The 21375-nt window shown below is 35.1% G+C and overlaps 1 protein-coding gene across 1 annotated transcript in view; it reads right to left on the reverse strand.

Annotated features, from left to right (window-relative positions):
• Positions 1 to 806: 806 nt before the first annotated feature.
• Positions 807 to 21375, reverse strand: part of LOC133182326 (organic cation transporter protein-like) — a 54800-nt gene continuing 34231 nt past the window's right edge. Inside the window, exons 9-11 of the mRNA XM_061317128.1 lie at positions 1594 to 1714; positions 1269 to 1341; positions 807 to 1178 (exon numbers count right to left, since the gene is read on the reverse strand). Coding sequence (XP_061173112.1) covers positions 990 to 1178; positions 1269 to 1341; positions 1594 to 1714 — 383 coding nt within the window. The 3' untranslated portion in view covers positions 807 to 989. The remainder of the gene's footprint in view (positions 1179 to 1268; positions 1342 to 1593; positions 1715 to 21375) is intronic.

A 21375-nucleotide genomic window follows, 5' to 3' on the forward strand; every position in this document is an offset into this window, starting at 1 on the left:
AAAATGCCTTTTCCAAAACTGTGAAATTGTGGTCCTAGTTCTGGTGTTTCGCTGTAGGGAGTAAGACGCTCTCTCTCTCCCCAATCTATCCTCTCTCTACCTCCCCTTTCTCCCCGCTCTCTTTTCGTCTCCCTAATCTCTCTCACCCTCTCCTTTCTCCCCACTGTCTTCTCCCTCTCTACCTTCCACACACTCTCACTCTCTACACCTTCCCACTTTCTCTCGCTGCCTTTCACCCTCCCCTTTCTCTTCATATATATATATATATATATATATATATATATATATATATATATATATATATATATATATACAACGCTTATCCTCTGTCTTTTGTCTTTAAACCATGTGAATCAGTGTTGATGCTGTTGTTTAAAAATGTGTTTTGAACTTTACGTCAGATGAAAGGTCAAATGTGTTCCTTATCGTATTTTATCCTTCAAAAACAAAAAACAAAAAAACCCCAAAAGTTATCAAAAATAGACAATACGAGTAAGTATGCGTTCTACTTAAATGCAACATCTGAGTATTAAAATCGAGTCTATAGTTTGGTAAACGAAAAGATTCAAAGTTTAAAAATATATCAAATTTCGAATATTATCTATTACTATGCAATCTTATTTGCAAATACAAATGGACATACTTTTCAATACTTGAACTGATCTAGCAAATAGTTTATTCATTTAAATGAGATATCCAAATTGTCCAAGAGCTAACAATTTGAGGTAATTTTCATTATTTGTTCAAAGGAAAATATAAATTTTCAAAAGCTGAGATTTATCGTTCAACACATTGTTTACGATAAATATGTGAAATTAAGTTTATGTCAGGAACTTTTTTCTGAAGAAAAAAAAATTCCAACCATTTACTACAATAAGAATTTTCCTACTTTAAAGAAAGCTTGTGTTTCCGTCAAAAATACGTAGTGATCCTTGTGTTTTAAAAAGTAGCCTCAGTCAATGGTATGGCACTTAAAATATCGAAGTTTCTCAAAGCTTCGTGTTCATTGTTTTGTTTCGTTTGCGAATGCCACTATTTTCGGTGTACCACAATTTTACTTCTTTCAAAGACTGGGGAAGCTCAGAACCACGTGTTTCAGGTACACATAAAATAAGTAATGTCACTGTGAAACACATCGCAGAAAATATTGTTCCTGGAGCCCAAGGTATTGCTTCAGCCTGAAATTGTAGGAAAAACATTAAAATACATGAGTTTTTTCTATTAACCTTAAGAAATCAGTTAAATTGTATATATAAAAAAGCTATTACCAACGTTCCAGCAAACGGCGATAATATCGCACCAATTCTTGAAAAGGCTGAAGAAAACCCAATGCCAACGTTCCTTGCAAAAGAAAAAAAAATCATAATTTTATTCTCTTTTGTAAATTAAGCTAAATTAAATGATTTTCAAAAAGTCTATTTATCACATCGTCTTTAATATATTTCCAATTGATAACAAAAAAAAGAAGGCTAATGTAAAAGCAATCAAACAAGCAAAAATCAAAACAAACAAACCCTCTCCAAACGAAAACCCCAAGAAGCAAAGAAACCAACGAAACAAATGAAACAAAACAGATCATCTTGAATAACCTACCTCAGATTTGTTGGATAGAGCTCGGGTGTATATAAGAAAAGAGTGCTAAAAGACCCTGTTATTGCCATTTTCCCAATGAATGTTGTTACCACTGATAACATCTGAAGTGCACTGTTACTGCCTGAAAATATCCAAAATGGTATTTCCTTTCTTTTCTGTAGTTGAGAAAAAGATACGGTATATCATAATTTATATAACTTCATTACGGCTATTTATTTTCATTTACGTATGCTAATGATATTCTTATGGTCCTGTCAAAAGCATTCGCAGAAGTTATTGAACCTTGCCGAATATACGGACTTTGAGTAACAAATCACTTTATTGCATTTTATTTCATTTATTGGGAATGTGTTAAGCTGGTACAGTCTTAAGACTCTATGAAAGGTTTATGGAAACTTAAATGTTGTGTAATTGTGTTATATTTATCACCAGGTCAACCTCAAAGTTTTCTCGCAAAGAATTATATATATATACATATACATATATATATATATATATATATATATATATATATATATATATATATATATATATATATATATCAGAATGACAAAAAGTACGAAAGCCAAGAAGGCTAATTTAAGATACGAAATTCGAGATTCATTATCTAAATTATCAATCAGAAGGCAGATTCAAGATTCGATTTCTTCCCTTTGCTAAAAAATTGATTGAAAACTAGAGAAAGCATCCCGTTTGGTAGGCAGGTATCACGTAAATTTTGAGTTTACTAGGTGGAGGTAAATGCAAAATTTGCAACATAACTTTTACCTTGTTGAAAATTTTGCATTTACCTCCATATAAATTCAAAACGCAACATGATACAAGTAAAAGTCTTGATTTGGATCGGCCTATATTAAAACATAATAGTAATTGCCCTCTATTTTTGTTAAACTTCAAGAACTAAACAAATTAAGAGGAAATTCCGCTGAGAGAGAGAGAGAGATTGAGATTTGTATAATTATGTGATTATGTGTTATATTATAGGTCCCTTAAAAAGGCGAATTAGGACTACAAAGGATTTTCAGTGTTATTTTGCAAAGTAACTGACCCCCCCCCCCCTCCTCCACCCACCTCCACACGGAAGAAATATGTCTTTTTGGGTATGTTATCACCTTCTACCATTTGAATATATTTTTGTCCCTTATTACTTTTTATATTTACATCAGAAAAAGTTTTAAATTAATTTTTTCAAGGTCCAATTAAGCATAAAGACAGACGATTTGTTGATATTTAATTGTGCATGGATGTCTTCACAAAACAGAAAATATACTATTCAGTAAACGTCATCAAGCGAATAGCGTGTTCAGCATACACCTTTTCTTCAGAACTGTTTGTTCAGTTTCTCCCATTGTCCTTTAACAATAACAGGTTAGAGACATAACTGTGCGGTTGATGAGGGTGTTGAAGCAGACACCCAAAAGATAACAGCCTCTGAGAAAACTTCGTTTGCTTCTAAACACTAAACTGTTATAAGAGAGGGATTCGTGAGTAAGTTTTAGAATGATTTCATGTTGGTGCATTCAAGAATACAAAACAAGAGGCCTAAAGGCCAAAACGAGAGTTACCTAACCTTCCTGAATATGAATACTTAGTAAATATTTACTAATTCATATTTAATTTAAATAAAACGTCTTGTATGGACGCCACAAACTTCGTAAAAATATTCCATAAATTTAAATAAGTTAATTAAGGCTTGACATTAATCTAACAGATTGAAGTCTTGGTATTCTTGGAGAAGTTCCTATATTCTGTGTAAAATTTTGCCACCCTATCGTGGACCCACCCTAGCCCAGGGGACCATGATTTGAAGAAACCTGAATCTCCTAGAAAGTTTGTAAATTAATATAAATTGTTGAAGCTCTTTTAAAGAAGAAAAAAGGTACATAAAGATCCATTACTATTTATTCCTACGTCTAACTGATTTTTTTTTTTTTATTGTTGCCCACTCTAAGCGGGGGTGGGGTGGGGATTTGAATAAACTTTTTAATCTTATCATAGTGTTTTTCCTTTCTTTTCAGTGATTCTTGGGATTTTTAAATGACACAACCTTATTGATGAGCTCTCCTTTGAAGAAAAACTTTCATTTCAACAAATATACGTTTACCCAAGAATGCTTTAGGCAACATCGTCCAGGTGGTAATGGAGGTCGAAAATACTAAAAGTTAACAAATATCAGACAGATGAACAGACATAGAGGGTTGATAGTATACTTTTATCGTGTTAACACTTAATTAATGCAATATCAATAAAAAACTGAAAATTCCACACAAAACGTTTTTATGAATTTCCATGTATTATATATACGAGGGTTGTCCCAGAAAAACGCGAACTTTTTGAATATTTCATAAACTATTCAACCAAAACTAATAATTTTTTGCACGTTATTGGAAAATGATATTTACGGTACTTTGACGGAATATTTTAGGTTAACGCTAGATGGTACAATGTACAGGTAGGCGAACACGAGTTATCGTTCATAGTACGAGTTATCGTTCATTATGTAGATCTATTCCTTCGTACGTGGAATATTCGACATGTGTTAAAATACATACATACGGAAATAAATGAAATATTCTTAATTAATATTAATATTCACAGGTAATTTACATTTACTTCACTGGCAATTTACAATTGGTAATTATATATTAAGTCGGACAGGTAAAAGTAGAAATACTAATCCATATAAACAATGTATCCATTTGAATTAATCATCAAATATGGATAAATTGATGACAAGCGTGGATTTATTCAAATTCAAAATAAAATTCGTTGAACTATATTATTACATATATTTTTTTTCAATATTCATTTGTATTTCGATTGATGCAATGTTTATGTGTATTAGGAATATAAAATCAGCAGGGGGGGGGGGTGTTATTATCCCCTGCAAACAGGCACGTATCGTTACAAATGAACATTTAAAAAAACATATGTCTAGAGGCTGCTTTAAGATCCCGCCCCCATTTTTACAGCCAATCCAACCCTGCTGACCTATGCTCGGCACTTAGGTCCATTGAGCAGTGAGGGATCTTTTTCGTGCCAGCACCTAGTGGGATACGGGACCTCGGTTTATAACGTCTCATCCGAAGGACCGGTCTCCACGTCCCGCAGTGGACCAATTCGAACCCGCGACGTAAGTATCAACTCCTTACTCCGCGACTCCAGAGAAGACGCTCTTACAACTGCCCCATGCAGGCGACGATTCCATAATTGAAAGATGGATTTTTTTTTTAAATCGACTCAAGTTGTAAGATAGAAATTACCGTAGTATTATTTTTCTTTATTTTAATAATATACTCATACCTAAACTACTACTGAGAAATATGCCTATATAAGTAAAGAAACATTTTCTATCTTCTTTTGATTTCAAAAGTTTTTTTATTTTATTTTACCTGAATGTCTTACTTAGCGCCAAGATTTTATTTTCACACAAAACTCACGGTTTACCGAGGTATATCCGAACGCAATACAGCAAGACATTTGTTAATCTATCAACTTATATTCCTCGTCATTTGCTACTCCCAACTTTTCTAGCTCATGTACATTTCACACTAGGTGATTTCGAGCTATTTTTTCCCTCGAAAGTACAAATATATATATTTCTAAACAATGCACCTAATTTCTCTACCTATTTTTGACAGGTATCAGATTAATGTTAGACATTTGTTTGTTTGTTTAACGCCCCTTCAAGATTGTTAACTTATATTGAGACACCAGCATTTACCGGTGGAGGGCTGCAAATTTAGACCTGAACTTGGCACTCAGGGCCTTTTTAGCAGTGAGGGATTTTTTTTCTTCTACCGCGACTCGGGACTTCTGTTTATATACCGTATCGTCCGAAGAACCAATCTCTACGTCCCGTGAAGTGAATGGAACTCGTGACGAAAGGATCAACTTCTTTCTCCACGACTCAAGACTTAGTCGCTCTAACCACTGCGCCACACGGGCGACAATTTAAACTGATGTTATAGATGTCATTATCCCCAAATCCCAAAATTATGTATCATCTGAGAGTACCTCATAAAATACGCTTAACCTACATCGCACAAACATAGGGATACTGTCTTGATCCCAGATGGTTTTTTCCAAGCTATCCGTACCTTTAACAGTTTAAACCAGCTAAAAACTAGCATAATATACACTATTCACCTATATATTTTGGACAGTCCATGATTAATTTAGATGGCAGATATATACTAGATTTCAGATAATTTCTCTTATCTACGCAGTTATGAAGCATCGTTTTTGAAAGGGGGGGCCAGAGAAAAAAAAAATTACTTACCTGAAAAAGTTGACGAGCAGATATAAAAAAAAGGAAAATTGCCCAAACTCGAAAAATCCTATTTCGTGGGGGGGGGGGGGGGTATAATTACAACATCTTACAGTACCAAATTTTATTGATACAATACTACATCATCCGTATTTGACCTTTACTGTAACAAAAAAGTGGGGGGGGGAGGAGGGCAACTGGCCTTTCAAAGAACATTTTCAATAGAAAGAAGTTATGTTTGGAAAAAAAAACCTGCCCCCCCCCCCGCGTTCCTACGTGCCTCCTACGTTAGTTTGTATATGTTTCAGCTAATATTCCTGCAAAAAAGGCTAATATTCTTAAAGACCTATGACAGTCAAATGGTTAATCAAACATAAAGACATTGCGCTTTCTCAAAATGTTTCTCCCATGCATCTACGTAGAATGTGCATGTCGAATTCATTTTAGCATATCCTGGAAAAATTACGATCTGAAATCCAAGATAAGTATACGCTTCTAATCAAAATACTTTTGCTTTTTACAAGACTAACATGAAAATATAGCCCTGATCGCAGATAATTGTAGCTTGTACCAGCTTAAAAAACTGTACAATATCCACCATTTCTCTACGTACTCTGGATGGAAACAATATTAATTTTATTTAAGAAAATAACCTTGATCCCAGACCTTTTTTGTCACCTACCTCTAGTTTCATCAAACTAATAGTCCAAGACAATACCCTACCTTCTATGGAGAGTCAAAAAAAATTTAACCTGAAGATATGTCCCTGATCTCAGAGCTTTCTCCCACCTACCTGTACTTTGTACCAGATAAAATCCCTGTTAAATATGCGCCACAATCCTACCTGCAATTGATACATACAGAATATATTTGGTATTGATAATATTACCTTGATCTCGAAGGGTTTCCTCAACCTACCTGTAGCTTGTACCAGTTAATAGTCCAGGTCAAAACTCGGTAATACCCTACCTTCTATTGAATGTCAAAAGTTAAAACTTACGTCAAGATATATCCCTGATCTCAGAGCTTTCTCTCACCTACCTGTACTTTGTACCAGATAATATCCCTGTAAAATATACACCACAATCCTACCTGCCATTGATACATGCAGAATATATTTGGTATTGATAATATTACCCTCATCTCCAAGGGTTTCCCCAACCTACCTGTAGCCTGTACCAGTTAATAGTTCAGGTCAAAATTCGGTAATACTCTACCTTCTAAGGAAAGTCAAAAGTTAAAACTTACGTCAAGATATGTCCCTGATGTCAGAGCTTTCTCCCACCTACCTGTACTTTGTACCAGATAAAATCCCTGTTAAATATGCGCCACAATCCTACCTGCAATTGATACATACAGAATATACTTGGTATTGATAATATTACCCTCATCTCGAAGGGTTTCCTCAACCTACCTGTAGCTTGTACCAGCTAACAGTCCAGGTCAAAACTCGGTAATACCCTACCTTCTATGGAAAGTAACTTGATAAATTTTACATGAAGATATGTCCCTGACCTCAGAGCTTTCTCCCACCTACCTGTACTTTGTACCAAATAAAATCCCTGTTAAATATGCGCCACAATCCTACCTGCCATTGATACATGCAGAATATATTTGGTATTGATAATATTACCCTCATCTCGAAGGGTTTCCCCAACCTACCTGTAGCCTGTACCAGTTAATAGTTCAGGTCAAAATTCGGTAATACTCTACCTTCTAAGGAAAGTCAAAAGTTAAAACTTACGTCAAGATATGTCCCTGATGTCAGAGCTTTCTCCCACCTACCTGTACTTTGTACCAGATAAAATCCCTGTTAAATATGCGCCACAATCCTATTTGCCATTGATACATGCAGAATATATTTGGTATTGATAATATTACCCTGATTTCGAAGGGTTTCCCCAACCTACCTGTAGTTTGTACCAGCTAACAGTCCAGGTCAAAACTCGGTAATACCCTACCTTCTATGGAAAGTAACTTGATAAATTTTACATGAAGATATGTCCCTGACCTCAGAGCTTTCTCCCACCTACCTGTACTTTGTACCAAATAAAATCCCTGTTAAATATGCGCCACAATCCTACCTGCCATTGATACATGCAGAATATATTTGGTATTGATAATATTACCCTCATCTCGAAGGGTTTCCCCAACCTACCTGTAGCCTGTACCAGTTAATAGTTCAGGTCAAAATTCGGTAATACTCTACCTTCTAAGGAAAGTCAAAAGTTAAAACTTACGTCAAGATATGTCCCTGATGTCAGAGCTTTCTCCCACCTACCTGTACTTTGTACCAGATAAAATCCCTGTTAAATATGCGCCACAATCCTATTTGCCATTGATACATGCAGAATATATTTGGTATTGACAATATTACCCTGATTTCGAAGGGTTTCCCCAACCTACCTGTAGTTTGTACCAGCTAATAGTCCAGGTCAAAACTCGGTAATACCCTACCTTCTATGGAAAGTAACTTGATAAATTTTTCATGAAGATATGTCCCTGACCTCAGAGCTTTCTCCCACATACGAGGGGTTATCAAGAAGTTCGTGGACTAGCGCCATAAGATTAAAACCGCTTTAGGTACATCAATGAATTTTTAAACATATAGTTAGCATCATCTTTTCTATCTATAGAATAAACCATAAATCATAAGTTTTATTTTTTAAATAAATTTTTAATGTTTTTGTAAGCAATGGTATGTCCAGGCGGCGCAACCTCAAATATGACGTTTTTTCTACCTGGGTGTAACTGAGAAAAACTCTTTTGATATGAGCATTTGTCATAAAAAAATCCCGTTATTTCAGACATGTAATACGACACAATTGTTCTGTAAAATTTGCAATATTTACCCTATTCTGTACGTTCTATGAAATTTTATCGTATATTTTATATGGAGTGTCCAAAAAATTAAGGCTTGAAAATGACGTCAAAAAGGGGGAGGGGTTTCTTTTTCCAGCATTCTATAAAGTTTCGAACCTGGAAAAACTGGTATAGAATGTTAAAACGGGCAAAAGAGAAATAAAATGCATCCAGAGTATTTGTTTTTTAAATGCCAAAAAGATTCAGAGAGATGAAAAATGCACAGTTAATGACGATTTGTTGTCAGGGTGTCAAAAGTCAGTCACGTCGAAAAGTGACGTTGATCATGTGTGGTAGAATTTGAACATCAACAAATTAAGTATTCTGGCATAATCAAGTGAGGATCTTTCCCTTTGTATAGACCCATTTACAATATTATATGCATTGAAAGCAGCTGTTCATGACATTATAAAGTCATATAAACAAGACGGGCTTAAGTCCTTACTTAACTCCAGGTAATCTCATCAAGATAAGTGTATGAGGTAGAGAGAGCGGACAATGAGAAACAATGACGTTGTCGGACGTCATGAAACTAAACGGCGACAGCGCCGGGAGATCGCATAATGTCTTTTTTATTTTAGAATAATTTGGAAAATTATCAACGTATCGAGCTAAAATTTTCAACATCTCTTAAACTTTTGTTGTTTTATGTTTCCTATAAATTTTGTAAGCACAGACTACATAGTATTAATTTTATCGCATCAGTCCACGAACTTTTTGATAACCCCTCGTACCTGTACTTTGTACCAGATAAAATCCCTGTTAAATATGCGCCACAATCCTACCTGCAATTGATACATACAGAATATATTTGGTATTGATAATATTACCTTGATCTCGAAGGGTTTCCTCAACCTACCTGTAGCTTGTACCAGTTAATAGTCCAGGTCAAAACTCGGTAATACCCTACCTTCTATTGAATGTCAAAAGTTAAAACTTACGTCAAGATATATCCCTGATCTCAGAGCTTTCTCTCACCTACCTGTACTTTGTACCAGATAATATCCCTGTAAAATATACACCACAATCCTACCTGCCATTGATACATGCAGAATATATTTGGTATTGATAATATTACCCTCATCTCGAAGGGTTTCCCCAACCTACCTGTAGCCTGTACCAGTTAATAGTTCAGGTCAAAATTCGGTAATACTCTACCTTCTAAGGAAAGTCAAAAGTTAAAACTTACGTCAAGATATGTCCCTGATGTCAGAGCTTTCTCCCACCTACCTGTACTTTGTACCAGATAAAATCCCTGTTAAATATGCGCCACAATCCTACCTGCCATTGATACATACAGAATATACTTGGTATTGATAATATTACCCTCATCTCGAAGGGTTTCCTCAACCTACCTGTAGCTTGTACCAGCTAACAGTCCAGGTCAAAACTCGGTAATACCCTACCTTCTATGGAAAGTAACTTGATAAATTTTACATGAAGATATGTCCCTGACCTCAGAGCTTTCTCCCACCTACCTGTACTTTGTACCAAATAAAATCCCTGTTAAATATGCGCCACAATCCTACCTGCCATTGATACATGCAGAATATATTTGGTATTGATAATATTACCCTCATCTCCAAGGGTTTCCCCAACCTACCTGTAGCCTGTACCAGTTAATAGTTCAGGTCAAAATTCGGTAATACTCTACCTTCTAAGGAAAGTCAAAAGTTAAAACTTAAGTCAAGATATGTCCCTGACCTCAGAGCTTTCTCCCACATACCTGTACTTTGTACCAGATAAAATCCCTGTTAAATATGCGCCACAATCCTATTTGCCATTGATACATGCAGAATATATTTGGCATTGACAATATTACCCTGATTTCGAAGGGTTTCCCCAACCTACCTGTAGTTTGTACCAGCTTATAGTCCAGGTCAAAACTCGGTAATACCCTACCTTCTATGGAAAGTAACTTGATAAATTTTACATGAAGATATGTCCCTGACCTCAGAGCTTTCTCCCACCTACCTGTACTTTGTACCAAATAAAATCCCTGTTAAATATGCGCCACAATCCTACCTGCAATTGATACATACAGAATATATTTGGTATTGATAATATTACCCTCATTTCGAAAGGTTTCCTCAACCTACCTGTAGCTTGTACCAGCTAATAGTCCAGGTCCAACCTCGGAAATACCCTACCTTCTATGGAAAGTCACTAGATAAATTTTACATGAAGATATGTCCCTGATGTCAGAGCTTTCTCCCACCTACCTGTACTTTGTACCAGATAATATCCCTGTTAAATATACGCCACAATCCTACCTTGCCATCAAAAGATGCAGAATATATTTGGTATTGAAAAGATCATCCTGTTCTCGAAAGATTTCCTAAACCTACCTGTAGCTTGTACCAGCTGATAGTCTAGGTCAATACTCAGTAATGTCCTACCTTTTTTTGGAGAGTCACAAAATAAATAAATTAAAGTGCATATTACATCGAAAATGGTGTATGCCTATTTACGATTCGTATTCAGTTTAATGTAGTTTTAATGTAGTATACATGTGTACTAAGATCACAGGTCTTTAGATCGCTTATAAAAAATTGAGGTGTTCAATAAATAAAGGTATGGAAGTATTGGAACTAGTTACATAGAGTATGCACTTTTGCCAATAAAATACCTTTAAATCAAATGCTTTACAATTTTACTTTCTATCCATATCTAATTCATATATAAACAATCTTCATAACAACCAAAGTTCATTCCGAAATCCCGTGTACTTTCCGATATATTCTGAAACCAATTTAAGAATTCACCTTAGTTTTTTACTCGACATCATCTGGGGCCTTTGAAAAGTTACACTAACTGTTAACGGGAACGACGGGATAAATTTTCCCCGGAATTTATTCTATATCCCGGTGTGCTTGAGATAAAAGATACCACGGAGTCTGACACATCTGTTTCATATTTGGATATTTTAGTTAATGGTTATCTAACAACCAAGCTTTCTGATAAACGTTATGACTTTAACTTTTCAATCGTCAACTTCCCTTACTTATGCAGCAATATCCTTCATCACCTCTATACGAACTTTATATCTCTCAGTTGATTCGATACGCAAGAGCATGCTCTACGTATGTACAATTTCTAAAACGAGGTAAATTATTGACAAACATGTTGATGAAACAAGAATTTCAACAGTCTCGGTTAAAGTCGTCATTTCGTAAGTTCTATGGTCGATACATTGACCTTGTCAGCAAATACAATTTATCATTGAGTCAAATGCTGACTGATGTTTTTCATACTAATTGTTAGTTCATCATTTACACACTGAATTGACGATGGATTTTCCGTTATTTCCCGATCATGACAAGGAGCACACGGCGTGTGTGACCGGTCGGCAAGGGATGCCCACCCCTCCATGGCACCTGATCCCACCTCTGATGTTTCGGATGTCCGTGTTTGCTCTGCTCCTATTTTGTATTGTTTATTGGACTTTTGAGTTTGAATACTGTTCATTATTTCCATATATTTCATACTCAATGAATATTTGCATTCGAGCTCTACAAATTTTCTTTTTTTTTTTTTTGATCGTATGATCTTGCTTAGTCACAAAGAACATTTTAGCGCTCTTATTTAAAAAAAAAATTGAAAAGTATATTATACATTCTGGGAAAATTCGTTCAATCTTAGCTCTTTTTATATTCATAAACAACATGGCGGTGCAGTTGTTGATGCAGTCGTTTTCTAATTTTTTTTTTCGCGAAAGGAATTATTACGGACTTAACCTTATGATATGGAATAAGAAAAATCAACTTTAAAATGTTGAAAGATTGTGCAAGTACTATGCATCTCTTCGTTGCACTTCAAACACCGTCTGTATACATTTGTGAATGACCAGGGGCCCAATTCAAGCTAATTTCGAGTAAAAAAAAGTGGTCAATTTTCAAATTGATTATAGAATATCTCGGGAAGTACATGTATATAGAACTTCGAAATGAACTTTGGTAGTAATAAAAATTGTTCATATATCAGTAAATTTAAATAGAAAGGGAAATTTTAGAGCTTTTGATTAAAAAGTATTTTATTAGCGAAATAGGGTACACAGTGTAAGGAATTCCATACCTTTATATTTTTTAAACACCCCGATTTTTTTTAAATCGGATTAAAGCGATCCAAAGGTCTGTGATTAAGATATATTGAAATCAGACCAAAACTGTAGGAGGAGTAGGACTTTGAAAAATTGTTTATAGACAGAGGGACGAATGACAGACACCTTACTTTTGAATAATCTCTTCTCGTCTTTGAGAAGTAGAGCTAAAAATGACAAATGCTCAGGTCATAAGTAATCTTTGAGTGAAATATAGACAACAATGTTTTTCCATTAGAGAACAATTTTTGTTCATGAAACACTGATGCTCCGTATGATAGCTTTTGGAGAGGTTAAAGTTTCTCAAATGCAAGTCAAACTTTAAGGTCAAGAGATGAACAATGTTGTTACCCAAAGAAAGGATTTGTTCTCAATGAATATACTTGTGAAATATGAAAGCCCAAAACACTAACCATTATAAAATTACGGCCAATGTTTTTAAATGTGGATCAGACTCAAAGTTCAAGGTCAAAAGGTCATTAATATTTTTATATCCTTGGAAAGACCTTATAATTAATACATGTGAAGTATGAAAATCCTAACATCTACAAAAGTTACGATTACGCTTAAAGACTGGTAAATTCTTGCAAAATTGAGGTCAAGAGGTCAAATATAAGGTAGAACCATAGCTTTGACCAATCAAATGTTAAAGGTGCTTAGACACAGATTTGAACTTAATATTTTCTCAAATTTTCTGTATAATATCACGACTTATATATTGCAATACTTTTCACACGAAAATATAATTAAAAACTTATTTTATCTGAAAATTATTGGAACTACGAATATCGGAACGCGTTTGATTAACACATCTTTGCACTTACACAAATTTTAACTTTATCCTTAATATTTAAGAAAAGAAGCGATTTTGTTATGTATAAATGAAAAATATTACATCTATAATCCAGAAAATTCAGAGTAGAAATGTTCGAAAGCAAAACCATCTCACCAGTATTGTCAGTCCGTGCTCTATGATGTGTACAGAGTTAAACAAACTGAACACACCCGTGAAACGTAAACTGTTTTTGTAAACAGGGCACGAGCTCTGTAATTGTTAATGTATACGATTCACCGGGTGTGTTCAATTGTTAAACTCTGCACACACCACTGAGCACGGACTTACAATACTGTGAGTGGATTTTGCTTTCGAACATTTCTACTCTGAATTTTCTGGGTTATAGTTTTAATATTTTTCATTTATACGCAATAAAATTGCCACTTTTCTTAAGTATTAAGAATAAAATTAAAAAATGTGAAAGCACAAGGATGTGCAAATCCAACGCGTCCAGAAAATAGACGTTTTAATAACTCCGAGATGAAATAAGATTTTTATTATATTTTAGTATGAAATGCTACAGCAACATACAAGTCATGAAATTATACAGAAAATTTGAAAAAATATTAACTTCAAATCTGTGTCCAAGCACCTTTAAGGACAATGTTAAAGTTTTTGCGACCAAATGGTCAAACAGACAGACAAAAGGACAGACAAGACAAAAATTATATACCCATGAATCTTCCATTACGAGGGCATAATCATGGATCTTAAATGAATTTTACTTTTTTCTGTCACTGACACTGAATATCTAGGCAAGATCATAATATACTTTTAGCTTTCATATATTCTTTGTTTGAAGTTTCAACCTCCAAAACCATTCATACCACTTTTAGCAGTGACCTTGACGAAATGATCTCGAGTCACTCCACAAAACATAAGTATTATTTTTGTGAAGAATGAACTTCCAATGTTTTATAAATCTGTTATGGATTAAACATTTCTGCAATTGACCCTGAACTTGCAAAAATGACCTTTGGTTAGATATTTGTGTTATGTATCAATTTCATAAGCCCCCGTTTGAGAGTTATAGACAGAATAAAATTAAAAAAACTATTTGCCAGTGACCCTTAACTTGCTAGAATATAACTCAGTCATGATTTTTACATACTCTTAGATCAGATCGGCAGGGGATGCTCACTCCTTCATGGTACCTGATCCGATCCCACCTCTGATGTTTAAGAGGTCCGTGTTTGCTCTGCTCCTGAATTGTGTTGTTTTAATGGACTTTTGAGCTTGAATATTGTTCATTATTTCTGTATATTTCATGCAATATAAGAAATAAGTATAGCCTTAATGTTTTCCATTACCAGGTATGTTAAGGACAGTAGTAAATTTTTTTTCTATAATTGACTTTGAACTCGATCAAATGTCTTTAGGTGAAGATCATGACACAACTTCAGGTCATAAGAAATCTGTGTATGAAGTAAGAAACTCCAATATTTCTGGACATAGAAGTTCCAGACCAGCCGAAAATTTTAAACATATAGCTTTTCTGTGAATGACCTTGATATTACCAGAATAACCTTGTGTTAAGGTTAAGACACTCGGGTTATAAACAATCGCTGTACAAGGTATGAGCAATATCTTGGACAAAATTTCAAGAACAGAACGGGAAAGGTTATTCCTACATCTCACTAAACTTCGATTGTGGGGAGTACTAGTATTACAATATAAATATTACATAAAACATGTCCAATTGATTCTACTTCTTATGCCCCCGGATCGAAAGATCCCGGGGGTATATTGTTTTTGTCCTGTCTGTCTGTCTGTTTGTCTGTTTATCTGTTTGTCTCTCTGTCTGTCTGTCTGTTGTCAACTTTAACCTAGCCCATAACTATTGAATGGGTAGGGCTATGGCTTTCATATTTCACAGGTGTATTCTTTGTGACAAGACCTTTCTTTGGGTACCACCAAATTTGACCTCTTGACCTTGACCTTGGAGTTTGACCTACTTTTACAAAAAAATACCACACTTTAACCTTGGCCATAACTTTTGAACAGGTGGAGGTAGAGCTTTCATAATTCACATGTGTATTTTAGCTGGTATAAATATTTTTGACCTTGACCTAAGAGTTTGGCCCACTTTTTAAAAACTTTAACCTTGGTCATAACTTTTGAACAGTTAGAACTAGGGCTTTCATATTTCACAGGTGTATTCCTTGTAACAAGACCTTCCTTTGGGTGCCAACACTTTTGACCTTGACCTTTGGAGTTTGACATGAATTCGAGAGAATTCAACCCTCGCCATAAGCTGCCATACGGGGGCGTCAGTGTTTCACAAACGCATCTTGTTTTTAAATTTTCTTTTCAATCTCTGTCCTGACAGTTGTTTCTGTTACTTTACATTTTTTAAGAGCAGCTCTATATGCGAGGCAGGTTAAGAGTGCTACTACCAAGACAATTGCCTCTTTCATCAACACATGAGTCAGGTATTGCAGCCCCATTCTACCAAAAATTTATTTATCATTCAACATAAATTTTACCATATGATGATTGCTTATTTTATTATAAAGTATACTGCATAAACTACAACAAGTAATACATACATTTATATTTAAACCTTTGGAATAAGTGAAACGGTTTATAATTCAGACTTATTTGTAACAATTAATAAAATTATTTTAAGTATTGCATTGGAATACAGGACGTGTTTTTGTGAAACACTATGCCCCCGATGGTAACACAATTCTGGAGTGGGACGTAGACTGAAGTGGTATACACTTATAAGATGTTTTAAGGGTTTCAAATGTACGTCAAAGGTCACAGTTGAGGTCACATGATCAAAAATATCTGTACCAACGGAAAGGTCTTGTCATAATGAACACTCATGTCAAATATTAAAGCCTTACCCTTGACAGCGCAATAGTTATGTGCTAGGATAAAGTTGACAACAGACAAACAAACAGAGAGAAAGACAGACAGGACAAAAACAATATACCCCCGGGATCTTTCGATCAGGGGGCATAAAATCCTGATTGTCCTTCTTTGTTTAGTATTTCTTTAATCACTAAAACAATGTATTAATTTTGGCCTTAATAATTCCCAGTAGGTGCAATTCAATGTAGCACAAGATACAAATAGGTAAACGTACAGAGGATACTCAAGGAGTAAGTTATCCATTTCAGCATTTAATAATCCTTGAGATGTAAATGTAGCCTGCTTTACATATTCCTGCAAGAAATTGCAAATTAGGAAGAAATATTCTTATGTTATGGGTGTTTGATAAAATTTACAATTTAAATGAAAGATCATGGGAACAGGATAGAAGTACATTTTTAAAAAAAAAAACCCAGGTATGGGTTTGAAGCATTTGAAATGCTTATCAAGAATGTCACCAAGGTGGAGTGTAGTCTATAAAATGAAAATTACAATATTAATTATACATGCAGCAATTTAGCTCATTGAGCATAAACTAGACATCCCCTTATTAACTACTAGTAGTTCAAAAGATGACGTATTATCAGTAAAATAGACAGAGAAATGCCTGACAACTGATCATCAACAAAAACAATAGAACTTCCATTGAACATTAAATTTTACCCAAGTGAAGTTTTGAGCAAATATGAGTTGTTCTTTGTTTCCATGATCTATTATATACAATACAAATCATAACAATCATTACATATGCAACGCTTCTTTACATGCAATGAACTTTACATGGGAATTTATAATCAAAATGTAGCTATGACAAGATTAGCCAATTGATTATGGCAGATGACCTTTCCAAGCCCTCCAGCAGAACAGCAAAACATGAAAGAGATTTAAATAACTGGATGCTCAGTCCTAGCACTTCCTTTTAATAGACTTGTCACATTGAATTTTTTAAATGGTTTGATACATTTAAACATTTCAAAAGGTAATATGTCAATCACAGGAGCAGTTTAAACAAAATGTCAAACAAAATTATCATCGATGTAGGTGTTGCTTTTAGCAACGCACCTCCCCTTTAACTGTGAGCAAAAATGTTTTGTACTTTCTGGTCCCTGAATAATAACAGGTACTGAAAGTACATAAAAGGAGAAGCTGCAACATGACTGCATTGTCTGCATACATGTCGAAGACAAACAAAAGAGGATGACCAATCTTGCACCCCTTTAAGAAACACCCCTTACTTATGAGGTTATTTGTATTTTGACATGAAGAGTTCATTGTTAAAGTTGGATATAAACAATTTTATTTAAAGAATTTATTTGTAAACTAAATGTACTGTGAGCACTGAGCTCACAAAATGATACCCCGCGCCTCAGGTACATGTAGGTTTATAATGGCAAAATCTATGTTATGCTATGGGAGACCTAAGTGTCTGATCAAAAATTAAGATAAGAGGTGCACAATGGCATTATGTATTAAAGAATCTGTGAAAGTATCATTAAATTTTATTCAGTGGTATAGGAGGAGTTGCGGATAAGAAATGGGTACCCCTCATTTTAATAGAAAGAATGGCAGTGTTTTGCCAAATGCACCCCTACTAATGTTATTGTCCCCCGCTTTCACGAAAGCGAGGGGACATTAAATCTCATTTGTCTGTCAGTCTGTCCGTCCCTCACAAAAACTTTAACCTGTTCATATCTTTTGAATGAGAAGAGATAGGGCTTTCATTTTGAACATGTGTATTACCTGTGACAAGGCCTTTCTAAATACACTATGTTTTTTGACCTCGTGACCTTGACCTTGAAGTTTGACCTACTTTTCAAAAACATATACCTTGGTCATGACTTGAATTAGAATAGATAGGGCTTTCATATTAAAGCTGAGTATTGCTTGTGACAAGACCTTTATAAATACACTATGATTTTTGACCCCTGGACCTTGCAGTTTGACCTACTTTTAAAAAATTTAAACATTACTTTGAATAGGCTATAACTTTTGATTTATATTACCTGTGAGAAGACATTTCTAAATACACTATGGTTTTTGATCTCGTGACCTTGACCTTGAAGTTTGACCTACTTTTCAAAAATGTTAATTTTTCTTATAACTTCTGATTGAGAAGAGACCGGCCTTTCATATTTGAACTCTGCATTACCTGTGACTAGGTATCTCCGAGCATGCTATGATTTCTGACCCCTTGATCTTGACCTTCACGATTGACCTAATTTTCAAAAAGTTCAACTTTGGTGATAACTTCTGAACGATATGCCATAAATAATGACTCCTCACCCACAAAGACACCGAAAGCGGGGGACCACAATTCTTTGAATTTGCTTGTTGTGACTTAAATTCAAGACACATGGTGTAGGTTGACCCATTCATAGGTTATTTAGGGTAGAACCGGTTTTATAAATAAAATTGGCAGTAAACAGAAGATTGCTATAGTCTGTTTTCTAAGAGCACTGCGATCAGGGACATATCTTGATGTAAGTTTTAACTTTTGACTTTCCATAGAAGGTAGGGTATTACCGAGTTTTGACCTGGACTATTAGCTGGTACAAGCTACAGGTAGGTTGGGGAAACCCTTCGAAATCAGGGTAATATTTTCAATACCAAATTTATTCTGCATGTATCAATGGCAGGTAGGATTGTGGTGTATATTTAACAGGGATATTATCTGGTACAAAGTACAGGTAGGTGGGAGAAAGCTCTGAGATCAGGGACATATCTTGATGTAAGTTTTAACTTTTGACTATCCATAGAAGGTAGAGTATTACCGAGTTTTGACCTGGACTATTAGCTGGTACAAGCTACAGGTAGGTTGAGGAAACCCTTCGAGATCACGGTAATATTATCAATACCAAATATATTCTGCATGTATCAATGGCAGGTAGGATTGTGGTGTATATTTAACAGGGATATTATCTGGTACAAAGTACAGGTAGGTGGGAGAAAGCACTGAGATCAGGGACATATCTTGATGTAAGTTTGAACTTTTGACTTTCCATAGAAGGTAGGGTGATATCGAGTTTTGACCTGGACTATTAGCTGGTACAAGCTACAGGTAGGTTGGGGAAACCCTTCGAGATCACGGTAATATTATCAATACCAAATATATTCTGCATGTATCAATGGCAGGTAGCATTGTGGTGTATATTTAACAGGGATATTATCTGGTACAAAGTACAGGTAGGTGGGAGAAAGCACTGAGATCAGGGACATATCTTGATGTAAGTTTGAACTTTTGACTTTCCATAGAAGGTAGGGTATTATCGAGCTTTGACCTGGACTATTAGCTGGTACAATCTACAGGTAGGTTGAGGAAACCCTTCGAGATCACGGTAATATTATCAATACCAAATATATTCTGCATGTATCAATTGCAGGTAGGATTGTGGTGTATATTTAACAGGGATATTATCTGGTACAAAGTACAGGAAGGTGGGAGAAAGCACTGAGATCAGGGACATATCTTGATGTAAGTTTTAACTTTTGACTTTCCATAGAAGGTAGGGTGATATCGAGTTTTGACCTGGACTATTAGCTGGTACAAGCTACAGGTAGGTTGAGGAAACCCTTCGAGATCACGGTAATATTATCAATACCAAATATATTCTGCATGTATCAATGGCAGGTAGGATTGTGGTGTATATTTAACAGGGATATTATCTGGTACAAAGTACAGGAAGGTGAGCGAAAGCACTGAGATCCGGGATATATCTTGATGTAAGTTTGAACTTTTGACTTTCCATAGAAGGTAGAGTATTACCGAGTTTTGACCTGGACTATTAGCTGGTACAAGCTACAGGTAGGTTGGGGAAACCCTTGGAGATGAGGGTAATATTATCAATACCAAATATATTCTGCATGTATCAATGGCAGGTAGGATTGTGGTGTATATTTAACAGGGATGTTATCTGGTACAAAGTACAGGAAGGTGAGCGAAAGCACTGAGATCCGGGATATATCTTGATGTAAGTTTTAACTTTTGACTTTCCATAGAAGGTAGAGTATTACCGAGTTTTGACCTGGACTATTAGCTGGTACAAGCTACAGGTAGGTTGGGGAAACCCTTCGAGATCACGGTAATATTATCAATACCAAATATATTCTGCATGTATCAATGGCAGGTAGCATTGTGGTGTATATTTAACAGGGATATTATCTGGTACAAAGTACAGGTAGGTGGGAGAAAGCTCTGAGATCAGGGACATATCTTCAGGTTAAATTTATTTTTGACTCTCCATAGAAGGTAGGGTATTGTCTTGGACTATTAGTTTGATGAAACTAGAAGTAGGTGACAAAAAATGTCTGGAATCAAGGTTATTTTCTTAAATAAAATAAATATTGTTTCCATCCAGAGTACGTAGAGAAATGGTGGATATTGTACAGTTTTTTAAGCTGGTACAAGCTACAATTATCTGCGATCAGGGCTATATTTTCATGTTAATCTTGTAAAAGCAAAAGTATTTTGATTAGAAGCGTATACTTGGATTTCAGATCGTAATTTTTCCAGGATATGCTAAAATGAATTCGGCATGCACATTCTACGTAGATGCATGGGAGAAACATTTTGAGAGAGCGTAATGTCTTTATGTTGATTAACCATTTGACTGTCATAGGTCTGTAAGAATATTAGCCTTTTTTGCAGGAATATTAGCTGAAACATGTACAAACTAACGTAGGAGGCACGTAGGAACGGGGGGGGGGGCAGGTTTTTTTTTTTCAAACATAACTTCTTTCTATTGAAAATGTTCTTTGAAAGGCCAGTTGCCCCCCCCCCCCCCACTTTTTTGTCACAGTAAAGGTCAAATATGGATGATGTAGTATTGAATTAATAAA

Source organism: Saccostrea echinata, unplaced genomic scaffold, assembly GCF_033153115.1.
Source record: "Saccostrea echinata isolate AGI-Se365-2 ecotype Australia unplaced genomic scaffold, CSIRO_AGI_Sech_v1 ptg000009l, whole genome shotgun sequence".
NCBI classification, from domain to species: domain Eukaryota; kingdom Metazoa; phylum Mollusca; class Bivalvia; order Ostreida; family Ostreidae; genus Saccostrea; species Saccostrea echinata.